Source organism: Moschus berezovskii, chromosome 6 (assembly GCF_049115385.1).
Source record: "Moschus berezovskii isolate FMDL1 chromosome 6, NW_MosBer_1.0, whole genome shotgun sequence".
NCBI lineage: Eukaryota > Metazoa > Chordata > Mammalia > Artiodactyla > Moschidae > Moschus > Moschus berezovskii.
The window spans coordinates 26,838,999-26,866,403 of record NC_142465.1 but is presented as its reverse complement, the minus strand read 5'-3'; the positions used below and the strand labels follow the sequence as shown (position 1 = coordinate 26,866,403).

The 27,405-nt window shown below is 38.0% G+C and overlaps 1 protein-coding gene across 6 annotated transcripts in view; it reads left to right on the top strand.

Moving 5' to 3' along the window:
- The window catches only part of EEA1 (early endosome antigen 1), a 135,206-nt gene that overhangs the window by 20,132 nt on the left and 87,669 nt on the right, over window positions 1–27,405 (top strand). For 5 of the 6 annotated variants that reach the window (XR_008681922.2, XR_008681921.2, XM_055396420.2 and 2 more), the window contains exon 2: window positions 20,565–20,657. Coding sequence is in view for 4 of the 6 variants with exons in the window: in XM_055396420.2 (XP_055252395.2) it covers window positions 20,565–20,657 (93 nt within the window). In the remaining 2 variants the exon portion in view is untranslated. The remainder of the gene's footprint in view (window positions 1–20,564; window positions 20,658–27,405) is intronic. The other variant, XM_055396423.2, reaches the window with a different exon arrangement.

Sequence of the window (27,405 nt, the reverse complement as noted above, 5' to 3'; positions counted from 1 at the left end):
AAACCAGAGGAACAGAGAGGAAGAAAATCCAGAACAAGCTACAGAATAAATTAAAATATAGAAATAATAGTATTTTTTTTCTTTTGGTTTGAAAGAGGGGATCAGCCACTAGAAATAGTGCCTCGTTATATTTCTCTTTAATGGGGAGTTAGCTTCAGTATTTTCATTATAACTTGGATCATAAGAAACCTAGGGAGCTTATCTGTTCTTTCCACCTATACCTAAAGCAAACTTGGGAGAAATCTGAAAACTGTTTTTTAAAATATGTATGTTTTACTGAGTTTAAAAAAATAGGGTGTATGTAATTAAAACATTTCTAATCCCTGGTGGCTCAGAGGTTAACACGTCTGCTTCCAATGTGGGAGACCCAGGTTCGATCCCTGGGTCGGGAAGATCCCCTGGAGAAGGAAATGGTAACCCACTCCAGTATTCTTGCCTGGAGAATCCCATGGATGGAGAAGCCTGGTAGGCTACAGTCCACGGGGTCGCAAAGAGTCGGACACGACTGAGTGACTGAACAGAACAGAACAGAAATGTTTTTTCAGGTCTCAGCTGTCAGTGTCTCTCCCCCACATTGTGAACCCCAGTGTACCTCTCTCCACCTAGCTAGCAGGCCCTCCAGTACTAGGGCACGGCTGGTCTAGACCTCCTCTGGGGACAGCTCAGACTAATCTGGCCCTGTTTCTGCGTGTTCTTGCCTCCAGTGTCCACAGCTGCCAGATATAGGGTGTTTTCTTTCTACTTATTTCCCCTCCACCACTCTCTTTCCCCAGTGTGTAGCCCTTTATATGTATCTCAGATACAAGTAAGGTACATTTATTGCAGTGGACACTTTGGTGTGGGACATATCCCCGTTCAGGATAGAGGCACGTTCTTTTAATTGCTTGGAATCATGGCTTCCTCATTCAGGTTTCTGTCTCCTTCCTGGAAGCAGCCTACATTTCATCCCTGGTTGATGTAGGGGTGCAAAGAATCATCCTCTGTCTTTGTTAGAGACTAATATGAAGGGTCATTCCAGTTTTAGGACTCCTAGTAGGGTTACTGAGACTGCTGTTACAGCTGTGTTACAGCAGTACTGTTCAACTTCTTCCTTGGTCCAGTCATGCTGCCTCTGTGCCCGCATAAGTGTTCTTGAGAGCTCGTTCCAATAAACCTGCTTGCAGATTTCCATCTCAGACTTGTTTCCTTGGGAACCTGAATTACAAGTCATCTGCTATTTGGATAGTCTTTCTCAGGGATTTTTGCATTATAAGAGATGATACTATTCAGGATTGATTTTAATTTTATGAATTTTGTGTTCTACTTCTTTGAAACTGACATTCTACATATCTTTTATAACAAGAATTCATAGCCAGTAGCTTGCCTGGAGAATCCCAGGGACGGGAAAGCCTGGTGGGCTGCCGTCTATGGGGTTGCACAGAGTTGGACATGACTGAAGCGACTTAGCAGCAGCAGCAGCAGATTAGAATTTTTATTAGATTCTGGAATTTTACATAGTAGTTCTTCAACACATTCTGGAATTTTTGAGATGGCCAACAGATTCTTTTGGAAATTTTATTATTTCTCTTTCCTAGTTCTCTCAGGTATTTTTTAGACTTAAAAAATGAAAAGTGGTGCAAGATGGATGGTAGGATGGTAGTGGGAGTGTGGGTTGTGATTGGGGTGGTGGTGAGACAGCACTGTTGTCCCCCACCACCCCTAGAGCCCCAGGAGACAAGTAGGAGGGCTGTGTTGAGCCATGACGCCTAGGGTGTGGGCCCTGGTGGAGCCACTGCAGGTGCAGATCTTTTACTCATGGCTTTATATTTTCAGAGCTTCCAAAAAAGCCTGCTACTTTTCCACACCTTAATACTTGGTGTGATGCTTTTGAACTGTGGTGCTGGAGAAGACTCTTGAGAGTCCCTTGGACTGCAAGGAGATCCAACCAGTCCATTCTAAAGGAGATCAATCCTGGGTGTTCACTGGAAGGACTGATGCTAAAGCTGAAACTCTTGACTCACTGGAAAAGAGTCTGATGCTGGGAAGGATTGGGGGCAGGAGGAGAAGGGGACAACAGAGAATGAGATGGCTGGATGGCATCACCGACTTGATGGACATGAGTTTGAGTGAACTCCGGGATTTGGTGATGGACAGGGAGGCCTGGTGTGCTGTGATTCATGGGGTCGCAAAGAGTCGGACACGACTGAGCGACTGAACTGAAAACTTGGTGGGCAAAGTCTGCATTTCACTGGTATGATTATTTGGCTGCAGTGTTTGTTCCCTCTCTGGGAATTCCAGATGTTATGCTATGAGTGGATGCTTTGACTGATTTTACTCAACAGGCATTACAAGATTCTCAAAAAGCTATTTCAGCTCTTAATGCTAAACAAGCACAAATTAGAAAGGTGGTCTTACAAAACAGATTGGCTTTAGATATTCTGACAGCTGCACAAGGAGGAACTTGTGCCATTATTCATACCCAATGCTTACATATATACCTGATATGAGCACTCATGTTACTCATTTTACTAAACATATGAACAAGATGATCGAGGCTGTGGATACTCCTGAAGCCTCAATTGCCTCACTTTGGGAGACGTTAACTAGTTTCCCATGGTGGAAAACTATCTTAATTACAATAATTCTGATTGTTCTGTTTTTGCTGTTTGCTCCCTACATCTGTAACTGTGCAATTGTATTTGTTTCTAGTCACATGAAGGCTTTCCAGTTACAAGTGGTTGTCCAAGCTCCTACGAGTGCCATAGCCTCCTCCAACTATTACTTGGGGCCCCTGGATCAGAGACCCTCAATGTGAGGGTTAGGAGAATATGTTGCCTCAACAATTTAGGGACCACGCCCCTAAACAGCAGGAAGTAGTTATGGAATAAAATGACGCCCCTTTCCCTTAGCAACATAATTCTCCTAAAAGAAAAGGGGGAATGAGAGAGTCATTTCCTAGGGAGGTTGAGAAGTCTAGGGGTCCCCAAGGAGAGAGGGGACTGGAATTCTCAAGGAGGCAGAAAGGACAAACTCCCCCCCCTACATTCCTTAGGATTATATAACAATAATGTATCCTGCCTGAGGACAGTCTCTGGATTAAACCTTCTGGCTAATCCTGTTATTTTAAAATGTAAATTATGGGAGTAGGTCTGGTGAGGTCTTTACAACCTCCAGACATTCTTTGGATTCATTGGAGAGTATATAACTCCACTGCTAACACTAGCAAGGGGGTACTCTTTCTGCCCACTTCTGATGTGTATGTTGGAAGCTTTCTCTATCTCCTTTATAGTTTAATGAAACTTTATTACACAAAAGCTCTGAGTGATCAAGCCTCGTCTCTGGCCTGGATTGAATTCTTCTCCTCTGGAGGCGAAGAATCCCGGTGTCTTTTCGTGGTTCAGCAACAACCTTTCACTGAGAGGTAGCAAGTGCCTAAAATTAAAAAAAAGAAAAAAAAAAAAAGGTCTCTTTTTAGAACTAGACTATGAATTCTTATTTTGATATGTTTTTTTGGTCTGTCTGTCCATATTTATTGAATCAAGCAATTCTGTACTTAAAATATGTAGATCAGTTTTAATTATATGTTAGATATTTAAAAACTTCGATATTAAAGTCCTTTTCACTTAGTATCAAGTTAATTGTTTGATATTTATAAACCCAATTTAGTTACAAGTAACTTAATTTGTAATTAGTTTTGATATTCTCTATCTCTTACTGACTTGGCTACTTTTTTTCCTGACTTGACTGCTTTCATGTAACTATTAATAATTAATAACTAAATTTTAGAGTTTTGAAAGTATCTACAAGAAAGCTAAGTATATATAAAGACTGGAAATATATTTGACCTTGTTTCTATGGGCATGCTTTTAAGTTAGCCCACGTGAATCATGGAATGAGAATTTTGGAGCTAGAAAGACCAATGATCTTATCCTATACCTGTAATTTGTCATTGAAGAAGTTGAGATTAGAGAAATTAAGTGTCTTGATGGATACAGAGATGGCCAAGTAATATTTGCAATAGTAAGTATATCGAGTTAGAACTTGGAAACCTAAGTTTTAATTGTAACTCTGTCATTAGATAGTGTAGTGATTTCAGGTAAGCCAGCTCTAGTTACTTTCTGGAACTTTGTTTCCTCATCTCCGGAATGTTAAAGTTGGAATGTGATTTCTGAGATGTTTTCCAGTTTTTAAATCTTGATTCTAGGTCTTTTTTTTAGGAGCAGTGCTCTAATGTAAGTATCTACTTTTCATACTGTTCATGGGGTTCTCAAGGTAAGAATACTGAAATGGTTTGCCATTCCCTTCTCCAGTGGACCACATTTTGTCAGAACTCTCCACCATGACCCATCTGTCTTGGGTGGCCCTATGCTTGTAGTTTCATTGAGTTAGACAAGGCTGTGGTCCGTGTTATCAGTTTGATGGTGACTATAGCCATGAAATTAAAAGACACTTGTTCCTTGGAAGAAAAGCTAAGACCAACCTAGGCAGCATATTAAAAAGCAGAGACATTACTTTGCTGAAAAGGTCTGTCTAGTCAAAGCTATGGTTTTTTTCCAGTAGACATGTATGGATGTGAGAGTTGGACTATAAAGAAAGCTGAGTGTGGAATAATTGATGCTTTTGAACTGTGGTGTTGGGGAAGACTCTTGAGAGTCCCTTGGACAGCAAGGAGTTCAAACCAGTCCATCCTAAAGGAAATCAGTCCTGAATGTTCATTGAAGGACTGATGCTGAAACTGAAACTCCAATACTTTGGCTACCTGATGCAAAGAACTGACTCATTGGAAAAGACCCTGATGCTGGGAAAGATTGAAGGCAGGAGAAAGGGATGACAGAGGATGAGATGGTTGGATGGCATCACTGACTCATTGGACATGAGTTTGAGCAAGTTCCAGAAGTTGGTGATGGACAGGGAAGCCTGGCGTGCTGCAGTCCATGGAGTCGCAAAGAGTCAGATAAGATTAACTGAACTGAAGTATTTACTGTTAATAGTAGATCTGACAAATGCCAGGTGCTGATTTAAACATTTTACATGTGCTATTTCATTTAATCCTCACAACAGTTCCATAAGGCTGACATTATTAGTTCCACTTTGCAAATAGGAATTTGGGACTTACAGAGCTTTAGTACTTTTACAGAGCTTCCAAGTAGGTAAACTGGAAGTTGCATGTAGGTCTGTGTGACTCTTAACTACTATATTCTGAATCAGTATTCCTAGATTTAGGTGTACTTTTGTTTTTGGAACACTTGACATGCTATGCTGAAAGCAAGAGCCAATTGTATTTAGATAGGGCTTCCCTGGTGGTTCAGATGGTAACGGATCCGCCTGCAATGCAGGATACCGGGAATGGATCGAGAAGATCCCCTGGAGAAGGGAATGGCCACCCGCTCCAGTATTCTTGCCTGGAGAATCCCATGGACAGAGGAACCTGGTGGGCTACATCCATGGTGTCGCAAAGAGTTAAGACGTGACTGAACACCTGACACTCGCTACTTTCATGGTTCTTGCCCTGTTTTCTGGCATACTGTATTTATTTTTTTTTAAGTTCTGTATCACTGGGTTAGACAGGGAGACTTAGGATGCAGAAGTATATTGTGTGCTGGCACTTGAGAAATTTGGAGTGGGCTGGAATCAGGTGCAACAAGGGAGATAGAGCCTCTTAGAGACCACTTACAAAGACGGATTGAATAGGGATTGCTCTCAATTCAGCATTAATAATTGAATAACATGGGTGACTATTTGCGTGCTTATTAAAGTTGTTGATGACTCTCAGGTGGGATTGCTTACATTTAAAAGAATAGGACTTGTTTTCAGTTGAAAGCTGATATAAATGAATTAGGGTTAAATGTGATATATTTGTAAAGAAGCTTACTATTGTACATGGATTTATGATGGATAGAACAACATCAGTGGTCATATGGTGGGTCAAGGTCATATTGCAAAAGTCTGAGTAAACCTTCTACATCAGGATTTGGTACAGATCAGGATATATTCAATTTTAAGAAGAAGGTATAGAAATGAGAAGAAACTCAGAGGATGAAAAGTAAAGTAATTACAAAGATGAATTGTAAGACAAGTTTAAAGGCATTAGAGTTATAATGGAGATTAGAGCAAAGAGTAGTAGTGACCATTTTCAAGGCTGAAGTTTGAGAGCAAGCAGGAAAGGACTTAAGAGACAAATTTTATGTGGAGCTTGAGGCTGACAGGAGTTAAAGATGAGTATCATAGAAGCTATAAAGTGAGAAGCAGAAGGTCCTTCCAGTAATCATTCCTAATAGCTTCTTGTATATTTTTCCGCAAAGTTTTCATGTATATATATGTTAACATTATGCAGTATGATCATACTCTTCTGAGAGTTTGGTTTTTTTTTCCAGTTAATATAGTTTGGAAAGTTTTCAGTATCAGCACTTTGAGAACTGCCTCTTTTATTATTTATTTTTAATAACTACATTATATTTTATTATATGGCTTACTAAAATTTAATCATTTCTCTGTTGAAGGACATTTAGTTTGCTTCCAGTTTTGCTGATACATGACACTGCAGTAAACACGCTTGTATATTTACATGCTTGTATACAAGATCATTTAATGGAATTGTCGACTAGGTAATTTCCTAGCAGTGAGTCAAAGAGGATATACAGTTTTGGATTTAGTTACACTTCCCCAGTGGCTGAGTGGTAAAAAAAATTCTGCCTGCAATGCAGCAGACACAGGTTTGATCCCTGGGTTGGAAAGATCCCCTGGAGAAGTAAATGCAACCCACTCCAACCCACTCTGCCTGGGAAATCCCATGGACAGAGAATGGGGTCTCAAAAGAGTTGGACATGACTTTATGACTAAGCAGCAACACTCCCACAAGCAGTATTTAAGAGTGATGGTTTTCCAACACTCCACAGAAGAGTATTGTCAAAGAGAAAAAAAAAATCTTGATTTTTACTCAGATACCCTGAAAACTAGAGTGGCAGTTTAGTTCTAGTCTCTTGTTTAACATCAGTTCAGTTGCTCAGTCGTGTCCGACTCTTGGTGACCCCATGGACCACAGCACGCCAGGCCTCCTTGTCCATCACCAACTCCCAGAGTTCACTCAAACTCATCTCCATTGAGTCGGTGGTGCCATCCAACCATATCTTCCTCTGTCGTCCCCTTCTCCTTCTGCCTTCAGTCTTTCCCAGCATCAGGGTCTTTTCAAGGGAGTCAGCTCTTTGCATCAGGTGGCGAAAGTATTGGAGTTTCAGCTTCAACGTCAGTCCTTCCAATGAACACTCCGGACTGATCTCCTTTAGGATGGACTGGTTGGATCTCCTTGCAGTCCAAGGGACTCTCAAGAGTCTTGTTTAACTTAGAAAGTTAAAAAAAGAATCTGTGGAAAAGAGAATAATGTCAATCTTGGAGGAGTTATGTTAATTCTTTCTAATGTATGAGAAGTATTGTGTAGTAAACTCAGGTGGATGCTTTCTATTGTGTCCTTACTAGGAAATTTGATAAATACCTTAGTCTTACAGGACTCCCATCCTCTAAAAGATTCCTTTTCTTTTGTGGAGAAGATACAGCATTATATCTGTTGTATCTAATTGTATCTGTTGTGATGCTGTTTAGTTGTGAAGTGTGTCTGATTCTTTTCAACCTCATGAACTGTAACCCACCAGGCTCCTCTGTCCATGGGATTTTCCACGCAAGAATACTGGAGTGGGTTGCCGTGCCCTTTTCCAAATTCTGTCTGTTGCTGCATAATAAACCATCTCCAAGCTTTGGCTTAAAACCAACACATTTTATTTGCTCTATATTATGTAGATCAACAGTTGGGGCTAGGTTAAGCCGAATGATTCTTCTCCTGGCCTCTCTTAGAGTTACTAATACAGCTTTGATTGGGATGATACTCTAACAGTCTGTGTCAGATTGCTGGTAGTAATCATTGGGTCACATGTGTCCAAAGTTAGCCTGGGCTTATATGGTGATAAAGGAATTTCCAGCAATGAATGAACAAATCCCACTGTGCACTCTACTTGTACCTTATTTGCTATACTACCATGAGGCAAGGCAAGTTTCATGGCCAGAGCCCATATGGGAGAGGATTATGCATGAGAATTGCAAGGGCATTAAAACATAGGTGTGATTTATTGATGGTCATTAACTGTAATTACCACCACTTTCTTCTTCCTTGTGTTATGAGTGTTACAGAAGTATGAATAAGAAATGTAATAGTTTAAAGGACAGAAAAACTTCTTATCTAAGGAAAAGTTTTATGATATCACAAGTTGGAAAGACTGATTTCATCAATAGTTGCAAACTTGATTTTCTAGATTTTTAATTTATTCTACATATATTAGCTGATATTTTTCTGTAAAGAACTTTTCAGTTTAAAGCCGGACTATTTGGTTGCCATGAACTTCAATGTATACTAGATGGTCATGATACATGCTTAATTTAATTCTTTTTCTTTAATTATGAATTTTCAGAATAAGAGTTGATACTCTAATAGTGATCAGTGAGGCTTGCTTTTTTGTCTTTTTCGTTTGAACTCATGGATTTTTTTAATACGAATCCTCATGAACTCAAGAATTTATATATATTTAGTGGGTTTCAGTTAATTGAGGCCATTGTGATTTTTTTGATGTGCACCTTGTCTCAGCTTTACCTAGTGGAAGTGCATTTAAGTTGGCTTTGTCATTTTGACAGGACCCTGTCAAGTATTTGATAACTTACTTCCTTTATGGCACAACATGTCCTAGATTCATCTAGTAAGATTTCTCCTCCAGGCTGGACTCATCCATTTCTCTGGAGTCCTGGTTCCTTTTAATGGGAAATGCTATTTAAATACCACTGTCTGGGCACTTAGGGTACTTATTGCTTCTGTGTTGTCATTGCTTTTAAGCATTGAAGATAAGAATAGGATATACATGCATACACAGATATTTAAAAAGCAAGAAAAGAGAGGAAAAAAAAAGCAAAACAACATGAGGTCAGATTAAATATTATAAAACATTTTTCCTTGAGTTTATATTTTTAAATTTTATACTGAGTATCTTGGCTTTTAACCTTGGCATAATTATTTTTTCCTAAAATATATATATAATAATTTTAATAATACTAGCATTGCTGTTCATAAACTTAATTAATTTTGTTAAATTTTTTTTAGTTCTTTTTGTCATTATACTGTAGTTCAGTAAGGCTATATAGTCAAAACACTGTTCTTAAAACACTTGAAATAGTTCTCCGTGTGACTATACCATTAACTTGAGATTCAGTTTTAAAATTTAGAAATTGTGGTAACATAAAATTTAGCATTTTTATCATTTTAAAGTGTACAATTTAGTGGCATTAAGTACATTCATATTGTGCAACCATTACACCTATTTCCAGAATGTTTTTTTCATTCCCAAACTGAAACTCTCTACCATTATTCCCCCTACCCCTAACCTCTGGTAATCATTATTTTACTTTCTGTCTCTATGAATTTAATTATTCTAGGTACTCATATTAGTAGAGGCATACATATTGGTCCTTTGTGTCTGGCTTATTTCATTTAGCCTAATGCTTCCTGTATTCATCCATGTTGTAGAATGTATAGAATTTCATCCCTTTGAAAGGCTAAATAATATTCTGTTGTATTTATATACCACATTTTGTTTATCTATACATCCATTGGTGGACTTTTGGGTTTTTTGATTTTTTTTGTTGTTGTTGTTGATTACACATTTTAGTTGTGAATAATGCTTCTGTGAACATTGGTGTATAAATATCAATTTGAGTTCAGTTAGGCTTTAGCCAAGGTTTTAAATAAATGAGGATTCCCTGGTGGCTCAGAGGTTAAAGCGTCTGCCTCCAATGCGGGAGACCCGGGTTCGATCCCTGGGTCAGGAAGATCCCCTGGAGAAGGAAACGGCAACCCACTCCAGTATTCTTGCCTGGAGAATCCCATGGACGGAGAAGCCTGGTAGGCTACCGTCCACGGGGTCGCAAAGAGTCGGACGCGACTGAGCGACTTACGGAACGGAACGTACGGAAGCTAGAAAATATAGGAGGAAAAGAAAACTTTTTTCTTGGGATGGTAAAGGGTTGAGGTAAGTGGTTTGATTTTGGATATGATTCATTTGAGGTCTTTTGGGAAGTCAGTTAGCAACTGGAAATGTGGTGTAGAGATACAGGGTGTTAAATTAAGTTTCTTTAATAGTCCAGAAAAGAGATGATGACATCCTGAACTGAGTTAATGACGAAGAAGATAAAGAAAGGATAGATTAAAATTTGTGTAGGTGGTTGAATTTACTTAGTGATTGATTGTGAAGGTTAGGGAAGAGAGGAACCTAAGGGTAATGCTTTGAATTTAGGCAAGATGGGTGTATGATTTTTCTGTAATTTTGGGTAGAGAATGCAAACAGATAAAAGGTTGTGAGAAAAGATAATGAATTTGATTTTGAATAAAATGATTTGAGATATTAAGAGATATTTAGCAAGACAGGAAAATATATGAATTTGAAGTTCAGAGATCTCGATTAGATTTATTTAATAAAATTTTATTTTTGGCTGCATTGGAGGATAATTAAAATTAAGGGAGTAAATGAGATCTCCTAACAACGGAGAAGCCTGGTTGGCTGCAGTTCATGGGGTTGTAAAGAGTCGGATACGACTGAGCGACTTCACTTTCACTTTTCACTTTCATGCATTGGAGAAGGAAATGGCAACCCACTCCAGTGTTCTTGCCTGGAGAATCCCAGGGACGGTAGTGCCTGGTGGGCTGCTATCTATGGGGTCGCATAGAGTCGGACACGACTGAAGCGACTTAGCAGCACCAGCAGCAGCAACAGTGAATGGTGCTAAGAGATTGAGCATGAAAATTCCCTGTGAAGTGCTGGAGTGCTTTCCATGAAATAAAAAAATGGTCATTTGCAAGCATACCTTCTCAGTTTATCTGTATGTGCTAAGTTCTTACCTCTTCATAGTAAAGAGGTAATGAGGACCCTAAGAAATCTCTGATTATCCATTTATAGTACAAGGATCAGGTAATGTATTTAAAAACCCTTCTTAAGGTCTGAATATAGTAGGTGGCTTTTCAGAGTTTTTGAATTTGTGAAAATTTTCCTAATTGGTCTTTATGATAAGCAGAAGGTGAAATAAAGTGACGAAATCAATGCTGAAAGGTGCATTTTTTAAAGAAATTCTTACAGATGTCTTAAGTCTCCAAGGTTTTGAGGTGGTTATGTCATTTAATTTCTAATACTTGTATCCTTTCCAGTTTCAGAAATAATTTTGCCAAGTATAAGGTGTACTTAATATCCTACATTTCTTTTCAAAGATTTTCGTAAAAGCAGTAATTTATTTCTAGTCAAGTCACTTTTTCCCAGCAGTTAATAATCTGTTGTCAAGTCAGCCTTACTGGTTTGCCTTGTTTCCAGTCTAGTTTCAGCTAGAGAGGTGTGGCTTGTGCATTTACTTTAAATTCAGCATTTACTACATCTCTTCTGTGTGCAAAGACTAGTTATCCTTTTACTTGATTTTAGTGCTTTGAAGATAGGTACATTTTAGAGATGTGGTTTTTTATTTTTAGTAGCAATTAGGTTGTAGAACTGTTATGTTCTCATTGAAATTCTTGCCCTCTTCCTGCTTGAACTTCTCTGGAATGAAGTCATATAGCAGGGTCGGGTTGGGGGGAGTCAGATGTAGGGAGAGAATTTTGGAAGCTCTGACTCAGTGTATCACCAGATATTAGAAAAACTTTTGTCATGCATCTGCAAAATAGATGTTTCTTATATACTCCTAGGTGTTTTTGATTCTGTTTTTCTTTGCTATTAGATTTTCAGTCATAACCAGAAGACATAATTATTGGTTGCTTTGAATTGCAGCAGTGTATTTTCAATAAACAACTAGCCTGAAATAGATATAATATGAATTTCAAAGAAACTTCATGTTGTTAAAACTTCTATGATAGTAATACCTTTCATGGTATTGCATACAGTAAACAATAACTTTTTCACCCCCCCAGTTAAGTGCTGTTCTTAGGGCTTCCCTCCTGGCTCAGCTGGTAAAGAATCCACCTGCAATGTGGGAGACCTGGATTTGATCCCTGGGTTGGAAAGATCTCCTGGAGAAGGGAAAGGCTACCCACTCCAGTATTCTGGCCTGGAGAATTCCATGGAGAATTTCAAAGGGGAAGAGGGTCGCAAAGAGTTGGATAGGACTGAGTGACTTTCACTTTTTTCAAAAGCCTGTATGTGATTTTTGAAAGCAGTTTTTGTAGAGAATGATGGTTTTTGTTGATCTTATAGTTGTTGGTCGTAGGAATTATTTTTATATTATCAACAACCTAGAGTAGCCAGATATACTACAGGCATCTATTCTTATTTGGTTGAAATAAATACTTTAAATATCATATAAACTTTTTCCCCATGTTTTCAAAATTTGATCTGTTTGGCTGGTGCCACTAAGCATTAATGATAGGCCTTTGATAATTATAATCATCTGGATCTTTTTACAAGCTCAAATATTTTTTAATTAAAAAAATCTGAAAATTAAAAGAAAATGACTACACTAATGAGGATATGGGCAGGTGGTTAATTAAATCATCAATACAGATCTTACCCTTTCAGTTACATAGGGAAAAACAGTAATAACAAATATAGCCCTGACATAAGACACATCAGTCTCTTAAGACCTTTCAGTCTCTGTGTTTATTTTTACATAATTGGAACCATAATCATAATATATCCAAACTTTGTATTTTTTCCGTCTTACAAATTCACCATTATATCACATACATTGTAATTTCTTTATATAGTCTTCACCCTGTCACTGAAAATATTTTTTCACCATGCTACATAGCATGTGGGACCCTAGTTCCTGAACCAGGGATTGAACCCACCATGCCTCCTGCAGTTGAAGCTTGGAATCTTAACCACTGGACCATCAGGGAAGTCCCCCATTTTTGTCATTTTTAATTGTTAGGTTTGTTGAGTTGGGTATGTCACAATTTAGTTAATCTGTTCTTTGTTTTGAACAGTTAGCTTGTAATTTTTCACTTAAAAAATTTAAAAATTGTATGTTTGAAGTGTATAGCATTGAAATTTGACATCTGTGTACACTCCAAGGGATCACCACCACAAGTATCGTTGCTGCCCATCACCATGAAATTGATCCCCTTCATCTGTTTTGCCCACCTCCCAATCTCCTTTTGCTGTGGTAAACACTAATCTGTTCTCAGTATCTTTGAGTTTTAGTTTTTATTTGTTCATTTGTTTTGTTTTTTTAGATTCCATGTATGAGCAAAATCATATGGTGTTTGTCTTTCTCTGAGTGACTTCATTTACAAATGGACAAAATTTCATTAAAAAAAAAATGGCTTAGTAGTCCACTGTGTGTGTCTGTGTATGCCACATCATCTTTATCCATTCATCCTTTAATGGACATTTAGGTTTTTAAATATCTTGGCTATTGAAAATAATGCTGTAATGTATAGGGGTGTGTGGATCTTTTTTGAATCAGGGTTTTTTTTTTTTTTTGATACATAATGGTAGTTTTTAGTCTTAATTTTTTGAAGACCCTCCATAATGCTTTTCATAGTGGCTGCACCAATTTATAGTCGCACCACTAGTTTGCAGCATTCCTTTTTCTCCTCAGTCTCTCAAACGTTTACTTCTTGTCTTTTCTGATAGGTGTGAGGTGTTATGTCACTGTGGTTTTGATTTCCATTTCCCTAATAATTAGTGATAGTGAGCATTCTTTCATGTACCTCTTGGCCATCTGTGTGTCTTCTTTGGAAAAATGTCTGTTCAGATTCTCTGACATTGTTGAGTTGTGCACGTTCTTTGTAGATTTCAGATATTAACCCCTTATTGGATATATGATTTGCAAATATCTTTTCCCATTCAGTAGGTTGCCTTTTTGTTTTGATGATGGTTTCCTTTGCTGTGCAGAAACTTTTTAATTTGATATAGTCCCTTTTATTTTGCTTTTCTTTCCCTTGCCTTGGGAATCAGAGCCACAAAAATATTGCTAAGACTGGTGTCTAAAGTTTTCTTCTAGAAATTTCATGGTTTCAGGTCCTAAATTCAGGTCTTTAATCCCTTTAGAGTTAATTGTTTCATTCTTTTGCATGTGGCTGTCCATTTTCTCTGGAACTGTTATTGAAGCTACTGTCTTTTCTCCATGGTGTGTTCTTTGCTTCTTTTTCATAAATTAATTGTTTATACATGTATAGGTTTACATTTTTATGCTTTCAGTTCTTTCATTGATCTGTGTGTCTGTCTTTGTGCTGGTACCATACTGTTTTTATTACTGTAGCTTTATGTGCGTTAGTTGCTCAGTTATATTCAGCTCTTTGCGACCCCATGGACTATAGCCTGCCAGGCTCCTCTGTCCACGGAATTCTCCAAGCGGGAATATAGGAGTGGATACCATTCCCTTCTCCAGGGGATCTTCCTAATCCAGGGATCAAACTTGGGTCTTCTGCATTGTAGGCGGATTCTTTACCATTGGAGCCACCAGGGAAGACTTGGTAGCTTCAGAGTACAGTTTGAAACCAGGGAGCATGATACCTCCAGCTTTTTTCTTCTTTTTCAGGGTTATTTTGACTATTGGGGATTTTTTTTTGGGTTCCATACACATTTTAGAATAATTTGTTCTAGTTTTTTTAAATATGCCATTGGGAGTTTTGGTAGAGATTGCATTGAATCTGTAGATTGCTGTGGGGAATATGGATATTTAAACAGTGTTTCTCCAGTCCACGAATACAAAATATCTTTCCATTTGTTTGTCTTCTTCATTTGTCAATGTCTTTTTAAAAACATTTGTTTATTTTTGGCTGTGCTGGGTCTTGATTGCCGCACTGGCTTTTTCTCTTGTTGCGGTGTGTGGGCTTCTCATTGTGGTGGCGTCTTGTTGCAGAGCACAGACTCCAGGGTGCTCGGAACTCAGTAGCTGCGGCACATGGTCTCAGTAGGTACAGCTCCCGGAGTCCAGAGCATAGGCTCCATAGTTGTGGCACGTGGGCTTAGCTACTCCACAGCATGTGGGATCTTCCCAGACCAGGGATCAACCTGTGTCTCCTGCATTGACAGTTGGATTCTTTATCACTGAGCCACCAGGGAAGCCACCATCAATGTCTTATAGTTTTCATTGTGCAAAGTCTTTCACCTCCTTGGTTGAATTTATTCTTAGGTATTTTATTCTTTTTGGTGCAGTCATACATGGGATTGCTTTCTTAATTTTTCTTCCTGATAGTTCATAATTGGCCTCGATATGCCATAGATTTCTCTGTACGTTGATTTTGTACTCTGTGACTTCACTGAATTCATTTATTTTGTTTATTAGTGACAACAGTGTGTGTGTGTGTGTGTGTAATCTTTAGGGTTTTCTTTACGTATCATGTCATCTGCAAATAGTGTGCCAGTTTTACTTTCTGATTTGGAAGTTTGTTATTTCCTTTTCTTTTTCTTTCTTGCCTAATTGCTTTGGCTAGGAATTCCAATGCTATGTTGAAAAAATATGGTAGTAGTGGGCATCCCTGTCTTGTTTCCTGAGCTTAAGAGGGAAATCTTTGTTTTCAGTTTAGTGTGATACTAGCTGTGGGTTTGTCATATGTGGCCTTTATTATGTTTCTTCTGTACCCACTTTGTTGAGTGTTTTATCATAAATTGATGTTGAATTTTGTCAAGTGATTTTTCTGCATCTATTGAGATGACCATATAATTTTTATCTTTCATTTTGTTAATGTGATATATCATATTGATTTTGTGGATATTGAACCATCCTTGCATTCCTGGAATAAATTTCACTTAATCATGATGTGTGCTTCTTTTAATATATTTTTGGATTCAGTTTGCTAATATTTTGTTGAGGATTTTTGCATCTGTTTTCATCAAGGATATTGGGCCTGTTATTTTTTATTTTTATTTTTTTGTGGTTTCCTTGACTGGTTTTCATTAATGCTGGCTTCATAGGATGTGTTTGGAAGGCTTCCCTGTTTTTCAGTTTTTGGGAAGAATTTGAGAAGGATAGGTATTAAATCTTTGAATATTTTGTGTAATTCATTAGTGAAGTGGTCTGCTCTGGGCTTTGGTTTGTTGGGAGGTTTTTGATTGCTGTTTCAAAATCTCTTGTAATTGGTCTATTCAGATTTTCTACTTCATGATTTAGTCTTGAAGACTGTGTTTTTAGGAATGTATCATTTGTTTTAGATTGTCCAGTTTCTTGGAGTATATTCATATAAGAAATACTTTGTATTTCTGTGTGTTAGTTGTCACATCTCTTCTTTCATCTCTGATCTTATTTGAGTCCTCTTTTTTCCCCTGGTGAGTTTAGCTAAATGTTTGGCAGTTTTTTTTTTTTTTTAATCTTTTCAACCAACCAGATTAGATTCATTGATCTTTTGTAGTGTATGTATTTGTCTGTGTGTGTATGCGTTTGTGTATGTGTGTGTGTGTGTCTGTATGTGTGTGTATGTGTTTGTGTGTGTGTGTATGTTTAATCTGTTTTATTTCTCTCCTTTATTTCCTTCCTTCTACCAATTTTGGGCTTTGTTTGTTCCTTCCTAGTTTCTTTAGGTGTAAGGCTAGATTGCTTATTGGGGATTTCTTATTTCTTGACGTAAGACTGTACTGAATTTAGTCCATTTACTTTTAAGGTAATTACTGATAATCATGTGCTTATTGCCATTTTGTTAATTGTTCTCTGGCTGTTTTTATAGTTCCTATCCATTCTTCCTTTCTTCTCTCTTTTTGTGTTATGGTGTGAATTTTTTTTTTTAGTGTCATGTTTAGATTCTTTTTTCATTTTCTTTTGTATATTTTCTGTAAGTTTTTTCCTTGTGGTTACTGTAAGGTTCACCTATGACAATCTATGTAAGTAGTAGCCTGTTTTAAGTTGCTGGCAACTTAAATTAGAAATCATTCCAAATCTTTGTCTTTTACTCTCTCCTGATGTCCTGAAGCTGAAACTGCAATACTTTGGCCACCTCATGCGACGAGTTGACTCACTGGAAAAGACTCTGATGCTGGGAAAGGTTGGGGGCGGGAGGAGAAGGGGACGACAGAAAATGAGATGGCTGGATGGCATCACCGACTCGATGGACATGAATTTGAGTGAACTCCGGGAGTTGGTGATGGACAGGCCTCAGGGAGCCCTGGCATGCTGTGATTCATGGGGTTGCAGAGAGTTGGACACGACTGAGCGACTGAACTGAACTAAACTGATGTTTTATACTGTTGATGACACATTTTATTTCTTTTTATGCATCTTTTAACCAATTAGTGTAATTTTAGTTGTTTTAGTACTTTTGTCTTTTAACCTTAGTGCTTGCTTTATAAGTCATTGATCCTCTACCTTTATCGTATATTTACCTTTAGCGGTGAGATTTTTTTTCCTTTCATATTTTTTTTATTAATTAGTGCCATTTCTTTTCAGCTTAAAGAAATCCCATTAATATTTCTTGTTAGATTAGTTCAGTGGTGATGAACACATTTAATTTTTGCTCATCAAGAGTTTTCTTGATCTTCAATTCTGAATGAAAACTTTGCTGGGTAGAGAATTCTTTTTTTTTGGCCGTGCTGGGCAGCTTGTATGATCTTAGTTCCCTGACCAGGGATCGAATCATCGCCCCTTGCATTGGAAGCATGGAGTCTTAACCACTGGACTGCCAGGGAAGTCCTAGGTAGAGAATTCTTGGTTGGAAGTTTTTTTTCTCTTAGCACTTTGAATATGATATGCCACTCCCTTCTGCCTTTAGAGACTCTACTGAAAAATCTGCTATAGTATTATAGGGTTTCCCTTGTACACGACAATGTGTTTTTGTCTTGTTGCTTTTAGTATTCTCTCTCAGTTCCTTTTACAGTTTTAATTATAGTGTGTCTTGGTATGTGTCTCTTTGCTGCTGCTGCTGCTAAGTCACTTCAGTCGTGTCCGACTCTGTGTGACCCCATAGACGGCAGTCCACCAGGCTCCCCCATCCCTGGGATTCTCCAGGCAAGAACACTGGAGTGGGTTGCCATTTCCTTCTCCAATGTGTGAAAGTGAAAAGTGAAAGTGAAGTCGCTCAGTCGTGTCTGACTCGTAGCGACCCCATGGACTGCAGCCTACCAGGCTCCTCTGTCCATGGGATTTTCTAGGCAAGAGTACTGGAGTGGCTTGCCATTGCCTTCTCCGATGTGTCTCTTTGGGTTCATCTTATTTGGCGGATTCTTCCTGGACCTGGGTATCTGTTTCCTTCCCCCTGTTAAGGATGTTTTTAGCAACTATTTCTTTAAATAGGTTTTCTGTCCCTTTGTTTCTTTTCTCTCTTGTGCCCCCTGTAATGCAAATGTTATTCTGCTTGATTGCCCTAAAGGCCCTGTAAGGTGTCTTCACTTTTTAAAATACTATCTTCATTTTTCTGCTCTGTCTGGGTGAGTGTCATTGTCTTATTTTCCTGCTGGCTGATTTGTTTTTCTACTTAATCCAGTTTGCTGTTGAATCCCTCTAGCATATTTTTCAGTTATAACTTCTGTTTTCTCTTTGTTGAGGTTCTCACAATGCTAATTTTTTCTTCACCCGTATTTGGCTGTTGTCTTTATGACCATTCTTTTTGAACTTCTTATCAGGTAGATTGCTTATCTCCATATTGTTCTTTTTTTGAGGTTCTGTCTTACTCTTTAGATTGGAATATCTTTATCTCTTCATGTTGCCTATTTCTTTATGTTTGTTTCTGTATATTAGGTATATCAGTGGTCTCTCCTAGTCTAGAAGGAGTGGCCTTATTTAGGTGTCCTGTGGGTCTCAGAAGCATAATCCTCCCTGGCCACCAGAGCCAGGTGCTTAAGGGGTGTCTCCTATGCATGCAGTTGGTGGGGTCACACTTGCAGTGGGGGTGCTGGTGGGCAGGGCTGTTGCTTGGCCAGCTATGAGACCCAGCCGAGGTGCAGTGCGCTCTGTCTCTGGTGCTGATAGGCTGGGTGGAGGATTCCAATATGGTGCCTGCCAGCATTAGTACAGCAAGGTAGCCTGAGATCACATAAATGGTTCCTTCCAGTGACTCAGACCATGTGGAGCATTCTAGCTAGTTCCTTTCTCTACAGCAGATGTTTCAAGATGAGTAGGTGAGTCCCCTCACCTATGGTCCATATACTTTTCTTTCTTCCATGTTAGCTGTTTTATTTAACTATTCAGTTAGCTGTGTCCCACCCACCCCCACCCCCAGTCTTGTGTGTTTGCCCTGATTTTCAGGTCAAGTCAATCTGTATGCAAGTCCTTTAAGAGTAGGTTTTCTATTCCCTGTAGTTCTATAGTTTTCCTGGACATACTTCACATGGTTTTTCAAAACCAGGTGTTTTGGGGGCTCATCTCTCTTGTGAGGGATTTTTTCTTCCACTTACTGGTCATGTGACTTGGAACAAGTAACTTAATTTCCACAGCTTTATTCTCTCTTGCATATGGTGAGACTAATGATAGTTTGCACTTAGTGTTTTTTGATAAAGATTATTGAGTCAGTTCTTGTACTCTGAATCTGTCTTTTACCTGATGTTTTAGAAGATTTTCAGTTCCTTTAAGGTCAAGCTGATCGCCGAAGAATTGATGCTTTTGAACTGTGGTCTTGGAGAAGACTCTTGAGAGTCCCTTGGACTGCAAGGAGATCCAACCAGTCCATTCTAAAGGAAATCAATCCTGGGTGTTCATTGGAAGAACTGATGCTAAAGCTGAAACTGCAATACTTTGGCCACCTCATGAGACGAGTTACTCACTGGAAAAGACTCTGATGCTGGGAAAGGTTGGGGGCGGGAGGAGAAGGGGGCGACCGAGAATGAGATGGCTGGATGGCATCACCGACTCTGTGGACATGAGTTTGAGTGAACTCTGGGAGTTGGTGATGGACAGGGAGGCCTGGCGTGCTGTGATTCATGGGGTCGTGGAGAGTCGGACACGACTGAGCGACTGAACTGAACTGAAGGTCATACCTAAGTATAATGAATCATAATGTTGCAGGAGGAAAAAAGACCTTTACCCCTCCAAACTGTATCTTTGATGGTGGGATATTAAATATTGGAGACAGATTGGTAATGGTTCGCATGGATAGTAGATAGGTGGGTGACTAGATAATGTGACCTGTGTTGATCTTTTTAGCTCCTCTCAAATCATTGTAGTTCAGTTGATGTAGTGGAGAGCAATGCAAGAGGAATTAGAATCACAGCATTTTAGTTCTATTTCTTTCTGATTTTTATTAACAGTACAGTCTTGAGAAGTTCCTTAGCTGCTTTGAATCTGTTTTCTCATCTATAGATAAAATATTTTCCCTGCATCTCTCAGGGATGTCATTACGATTAAATAAGATACTCTGTGAACATGAGGTGAAGGTGATAAAGCACAATTAAAATAAAACGTTTATAAAGGTGACCTTTTTATTAATTTGAAAAGACTAAACCTAAGAGAGTGCAGATAGAGATGCTGATACAGTGTTGGGTTTAGTCATCAATAAAGGATGGCTTCTAGTGCTGTTTGTAGTTATTGAGAGGACATCTACTTTTCTGTGTAAGGCTAGCCCTGATTACTGTTTAGTTATTAAATAGTTTATGAATATATTGTTGATATTTACTTTGATTTTTTTTCCCCTCTTTCTGCTTGTGTTTCAGACTCCTGGGAGAGTTGGCTCTCAAGGTTCTGATTTAGATTCATCAGCAGCTCCTATAAACACAGTGGATGTCAATAATGAAAGCTCTTCAGAGGTATGAGAATAATAATTTGGCAGTAAGATTCAGTATTATTTAAGGAAAAATATCAAATGTTTGGAGTAACATTTGGATAATTTAAACTTTTGTAGCAAAAGATCTCATAAATCTTTCTTAGAAATTGGATCGACACTGTAGGTAGATAATAGTGCTTAGTTGTGAGACTGCAAAAGTGTATATTGACTAAAAAATAATATTGATAATTTATATTTAATATTAAAGTCATCTCAGCTTAATGAAGAGTTAAAAATTTGTAAAGAATTACCAATTAATAAGTACTTTTGTGTTTGTATTGTCGTGAACAACTAAGCTAATGAAAAATTAGATAAGCTATAAAACTTATACATTATTTGTCTTCATTTATACTTTGTAAGAATGTTTATGTTTGATAGCTTCTTGAAAATTAATGGAGAAAGTAAGTCTAAAAAAATAACTGAAATTTTTTGAGAAGTCAGCCATAGAAGTTACTTTATCACTATCATTATTTTTAATGAATAATATATACTCATTATAGAAAAAGGAGATTAGGTGAGAGAAGAACATAAAAACCATCCATAACTCTGCCCCTAAGAGACGAACACACTCACATTTCTGATCTGACAGTTTTTGTCAGTTGCCTTTTTCTGGGCCCAGCTCTACCACCTACCCAGTTCCCTGTTCCCTACTCTTTCCCATCTCTTGGTTGGCGAGTCTGTTGTGTGTATGTTTCTGTATATGTCTTTTACCATTCATCTCTCTATTTTGTCTCTTTTTGACCGTCTGTCTTTCATGTGTGTGTATATTAACCATGATAAGATCTAACAAGACTGAGTGAGAAGAAAGGTATCAGTTGAACTGTATTAAGAGCAAGTTTAAGGAAAACATTCCAAACTGGGTTTATGATAAACTCAAAAAGCTCAATTGTAACCCTGGAAAGGAATTTAGTAATAATTGTTGACCTCATTCAGACAAAACCCAAAAAAAGTCTGCAGCGGTAATGAGCAGTGCCTGGGAATCCTGCTATTTCCTTATTGGGGTTCCTTTTCTACTCTCTGATAGTTGGACTCTCTTCTTCGTCCTCTCAGACCTTTCGCGTGTCCTACCTTCTTCCCGCCTTCTCTCAGTCACCTTCTGTCCCATTGAGAAAAAAGGGATCATTAGAAGAATGTTCTCACTTTGTCACTAAAACTGTGCGTTAGTCTCTCTTCTCTTTATTACTTCAGTAGATAGAAGACAGATCTCTCTTCCTATCAGATTTCAGTCCTTTCTCTTGTGCTTTGGATTCCATGCTCTCTCATATTCTCAGCTTCTCTGTTTTCCTGCAGCTTTGGTTTTTACCTGTGACATAAATTATTCCCGTCAGCATACAGATACTATTCTAGAGGTGGCTCTAACCTGGGGCTCTGTTAAATTAAGTTCCATACTTGAAAATTTTCCTATTACCAACAAGTGTAAATTCTAGCTACTAACCTAATTGAGGGCTGTTAGTGATTATGAATTCTCAGAGGTTTTTTTCCCATATGCCCAGTGCTCAGGTGTTAATTGGTTAAGGTTTCAGTTGAAATTTCTCACTGTGTCTCTCAATTTCTCTTTTTCTTTAATCTTTCCCTTTTACCCTGAGGTTGGCTTCCCACTTTGAACAAATTCTAGGTTTTAACATTGTGCCCTTAGCAACCATCTAAATGGAATTTGAAATACCATGTTCTCCAGGATTTTAAAGAAATAGTCAGAAATAAAACAGTGCCCTGGTTTAGTACTCATTTATATCATATTTTATATATTATGATACATTATAATATATAAAGTAGTATCTACATATAGAGTATTATAACAAAAGTACTCAGAGGCTTAAGCAGTAAACATTTCTCACAGTTCTGGAGGCTGGGATGTTCAAAGATCTGGCAGATTCTAGGTCTGATGGGGTTTGCTTCCTGGATAAAAATGGGCCATCCTCACATGGCAGAAGGGGAAAGAGAACTCTCTGGGGTCTCTTTTATAAGGATAACTATTCCATTCATTAGGACTCCACCCTCATGACTTAATCTTATTTCCCAAAGGCCCCATCACATTGGAGGTTAAGATTTCAACATATGAATTTTGAGGGTATACAGACATTCAGTCTATAACAGATATACAGTATGGATAATACATAACGTACTGTGATATCTTATATCATTTGTTCTCATCAGGACAGTTGTTTAGACTATTTAGTATATCACATTGCCAAAGCATATTCTTTATTTACTCTGTTTCTAATCTGACTTCCATCCTTAGTACCCACTGAAGGCACTCTGTAATGACCAGCATGTAACACATCAGATTTTCAGTTTCCTGCTCAAGTGGCTAGAGAAGACTTTTCTTAGGGCTTTTTTAGTAAGTGTCCACTGAAGTTTTCAGGTTGCTGGCTTTGCCAGCCCATAGTCCAGAATATATGAAGTGAAAAGAAAACCCAGAGTACTCACCACTGTCTCAATCCTTGGCTCCTGAGACCTTAACTGGTCTGCCTTCTTCTCTTTACCTTTCAGCTTTTTATTTTTCTTGTGTTTTATATAATGCCTAGGAATTTCAGGAAGAATAGAGAAATGTAGCTGTTTCATTTTGTCTGGAACTGAAAATCCAACCATTTTGAGAATTGGAATATTTATATTTTAATGAATTGTAAGAGTTCTTTATCCTTTTATCAATGTTTTGATTGCCTCCTACTCATTCTGTTGGTGAGGGAAGGATTCCTGTTCTAGGCTTATGGGGATGGCTCAACACATAATTAGACAAATGAGATCAATATAATTTGTTATATATACTCACAGCCCAGGGGAAGAGAACACTGCGTGCCATGCCGGGCCACATGAGAATTGCACTTGGGAACAAAGTCAGTAATCAGGGGCTGTGACAGGCAGGCATTACGGTGTCAGATATATGGTATGGTATCAGGGAGGTAAGGCCCCTCCGCCCCATCCCATTCTTACAGGAGATGTGATTGGCTTATTTGACTAATTCCAGGGGCTGGCAGGGAGCTGAAACCTGCTGCTTAGGGATAAGCAGGCCTTGTGAAGAGGAGAAGCTGGATAAGAGGACCTTATCTGTGGGAAGAGAGTGGCGAGGGGAACTCGCAATTAGGCCATTTGAAGCCCTTCCAGTTTGACTGGTTGTCAAAGCGATGTGTATTGGGCCTTAGTTTTAGGCCTTATACCACAATCAGAAATATGTGATGTGTATATTTTTTTCTCAGTCTGTGGCTTGTTTTTCATTTTGTTAATGGTGTCTGTCAAAGAGAAATAGTTTTGTCAGCCTTTTCTTTTATGGTTTTTGCTTTTTGGGTACTATAGAATTTTTGGCTTACTTCAAGGTTGCACAACTATCCTATGCTTGCTTCTGGTTAAAAAGAAATCATACTTGGAAATATTGTACAAGACAGGGAATATAGTCAATACTTTATAATAACTATACATGGGCTATAACTTTTAAAAATTGTGAATCACTGTGTTGTAACTTATAGCTTATAATATTGTATATCAACTACACTTCATTTTAAAAAAGACTGAAAGATTAAAAAATCTTTTAGCTTGTACGTTTCAGTCTTTGACTTATTTTAAATTATTGTGTATGGTCCGAAATCGTGGTTGAGGTTCATTTCTTCCATGTGGATATGGAAACCACGTTTTTCTATATCCTGTTATAGTAACTATTTGCTGAAAATGTTACTTTTCCTGCTTGAATTGAATTTTCACTTTTGTGAGAAATCTGTTGACCTTATATGTGTGGTTATGTTATTTTCTTTGATCCAGGCATAATGAACTGATTTTAAGGTGTGCCAAGTTATTTCTTATCTTTGAACTTTTGTGTGCGCTAATCTCTATGCCTTACCTAGTCTTGCTTTTTCTTGGTTAACATCTGATTATCTTTCAAGTCTCATTGCAGATAAATTGCTTTTTCCAGTCAACTTTCCTTGACTCTGATGTGAGACAGATGCTTCTTCCATGTGCTTTTGTGGAAAAATATTGCCTATCCTTTTGGTAATGACTGTTATTGTGAGATTCATTTATTGAATATTTATTGAAGCCAGACGCTGTTCTTGATGCTGGAGTATGGCGTGAGTGAAAAAACCTTTTTCCACTGGGTGGAAACAGGCAAAACCCAAAACATACAGAGGGAAATAGTTGGTATTACTGAGAAAAATAAAGCAAGAAAAAGGGAATAGAAAGTGTTTTGGGTGGATGCAATTTCAAATAGAATTGTCAGGGAAGACATCTCTGAGAAGGGGATAGCTCAGAAAGAACTGGATGAAGTGAGGAAATGAATCATGTGGCTTTCTGGAGCAGGCATGTTGCAGGCATGTGGAACAAGTCTTTGAGGTGAGGGCATGCCTGCCATGTTGAAAAATAGCCAAGAGCCTAGTGGACTCCAGCACAGTGAGTTGGAGGGATGTTGAGTTAGTGAGGTAATGAGGCCCACTTCATGTAAGGCCTTAGAGGCTTTTGTACAGACTTTAGTGTTTTACTCTTGCTGAGATTGAAGTCATTGGAAGGTTTGGAGCAGGGAAATGACAAAAGTTATCTACATTTTCATAGGGGTAAGGAGAAGGAAATGGCAACCCACTCCAGTACCCTTGCCTGGAAAATCCCATGGACGGAGAAGCCTTGTAGGCTACAGTCCATGGGGTCGCAAAGAGTTGGACATGACTGAGCAACTTCACTTCACTTCACGAGGATAGAAGAAGAGACTGTTGGAAGGCTTCTGCAGTGATCCATATACACTTTGAGGGTGGCTTGGATCAGGGCAGTAACAATGGAGAGAGATCTTCAGGCTCTGAATATATTTTGAAGGAATTGTGTTGGCCAAAAAGTTCATTCAGGTTTTCCATAAGACCTGAAAGAGCTTTTTAGCCAATCCAATAGTTCTAATAGGATTTTCTGATTAGTGGGGTATGAAGTGTATTTTCTTTTGCAGCTTTTTCAAGAAGTCTATAAGCTTATTAAGGATGAGGTCTTTGCTTTATTTTACCATTGTGTTCTCACTACCTAAGCATAATGATGTAGTAACCACACCCCGTAAATGCTTTATGAATGAATGGTTGAATGACAGTATGTGGAAACTGACAGTGAAGAAATAAGTAAAGTGTCAGGCAGCAGAAAGATATCATGGTCAAAAAACCCGCATTGTTCTTTAAAAAAAATGACTGTTCTGTACTTTTAGTACCTGGGACTGTGGTTTCCAGGAAGACATCCCTTTCATCAGTAAAAAGAAAAAAAAGTGAATTCATGTTACTTATTTTCATCCCCTGGCTGATCTCCTTTAAGGGTTGTCAACAAAAGGAGCAATGATATTAAATGATAGCTAACATTCATTGAATTTTTCTTTGCATCAGATGTTGTGATAAGGACTTAGCATGTATTATCTCATTTAATTCTCCTGAGATTCCCCATATGAAGTAGGTGTTATATTTATCTCATTTAATGGACAAGGAAATTGAAGGTCATATAAACTACTAAGAGTAGTAGCTTAGAATTCAAGAATTCAAGCCCCAAACTAGCTTTTAACTGCTAACCTGTCTTGCATCTCATTTTGGAATCTTGTTTGTAGTCTTTCTTCCTTGCTATGATCCTAAATGACATTAATGACTCAAGGAACGTCTTAGCCTCCCAGTTCTTAATGTTATCAATGCCAGTGATCTATTACTTTTCTAGTTCCTCAAGGCCATGGCAGTACCTTTCATTTTCTTATCAGACAGAATAGTTTTATCTGGCATGTTGAAATTGTATCTGCATACCTTACATCAACTGCCTGTTGTATCAAAAACTTTCTCATAGTCATACTTCTTAACTTCTTTGGTCTTGTTGATTATTTTAGATTTTTAATTTCTATTTTTTCTTATAGTCTATTATCCTTTCTTGTCTTCGTTTCATTTACTCTCTAACCATACATCTAATGACAGTTAGTATTTGTTGAACACTTATGTCTCAGGCAAGGAATACACTGTAGATGAATAGGTGCTAATATTAGCTCCGTTTTCTATGTGAGAAAACTGACATTTAGCAAAGTAAAGTGATTTTTTAAAAGTCACATAGTCAGTATTGGTTGAGACTCAGACCCATATCTATTTTTGACACTAAAATTCATGACATAACTTTTGTAGCCTGTTGTCCTTCACCACTGTCTTCATTTAATTTACTTTCTCCCTGACACTCAAGTTCTTTATTCTCTTATCCTTTCACTGTTCCTTTATGACAAAACTGCAAACCGTAGATCAGTGTAACAGCCCATATTTTAAAATACAGATATTGTTAGGTATGGGGAGTTTGGGAGGTTGTTTAAAATTATGTTACTTAGCTCATAAAATTAGAAGGGGGGTCACCTGATAGGAATTGTGGGTGTGGGCACAAATGGGATCTTTAGCTGGTGGAATATGGTGAAGACTGAAAATTGCTTTCATTATAAGAACTTTTTGTTGAGAACATTATCTTAAATAAAAATATTTGTTAAAACTGCCAGTCATTTCTTGATCCAAAATAAAAGCTAGCTTGCCAATACTAGCTCTCACATAAATAAGGACAAAGTATCATAAACAAAATGAATAATAAGATTCCAACAAAAGCAACTGTTTACTACAATCAAATTGACCAATGGGGATTTATAGCATTAAGTATGGAAGCTAATTTCAGAGTCCTACTTTGGAGAGCAATCTTTCACCCTTTGTACAGTTACTACTTGAAAATTTCCCTTCCATATACTGAAAAGAGATATACTAATTATTTTCCTGATATGTCTA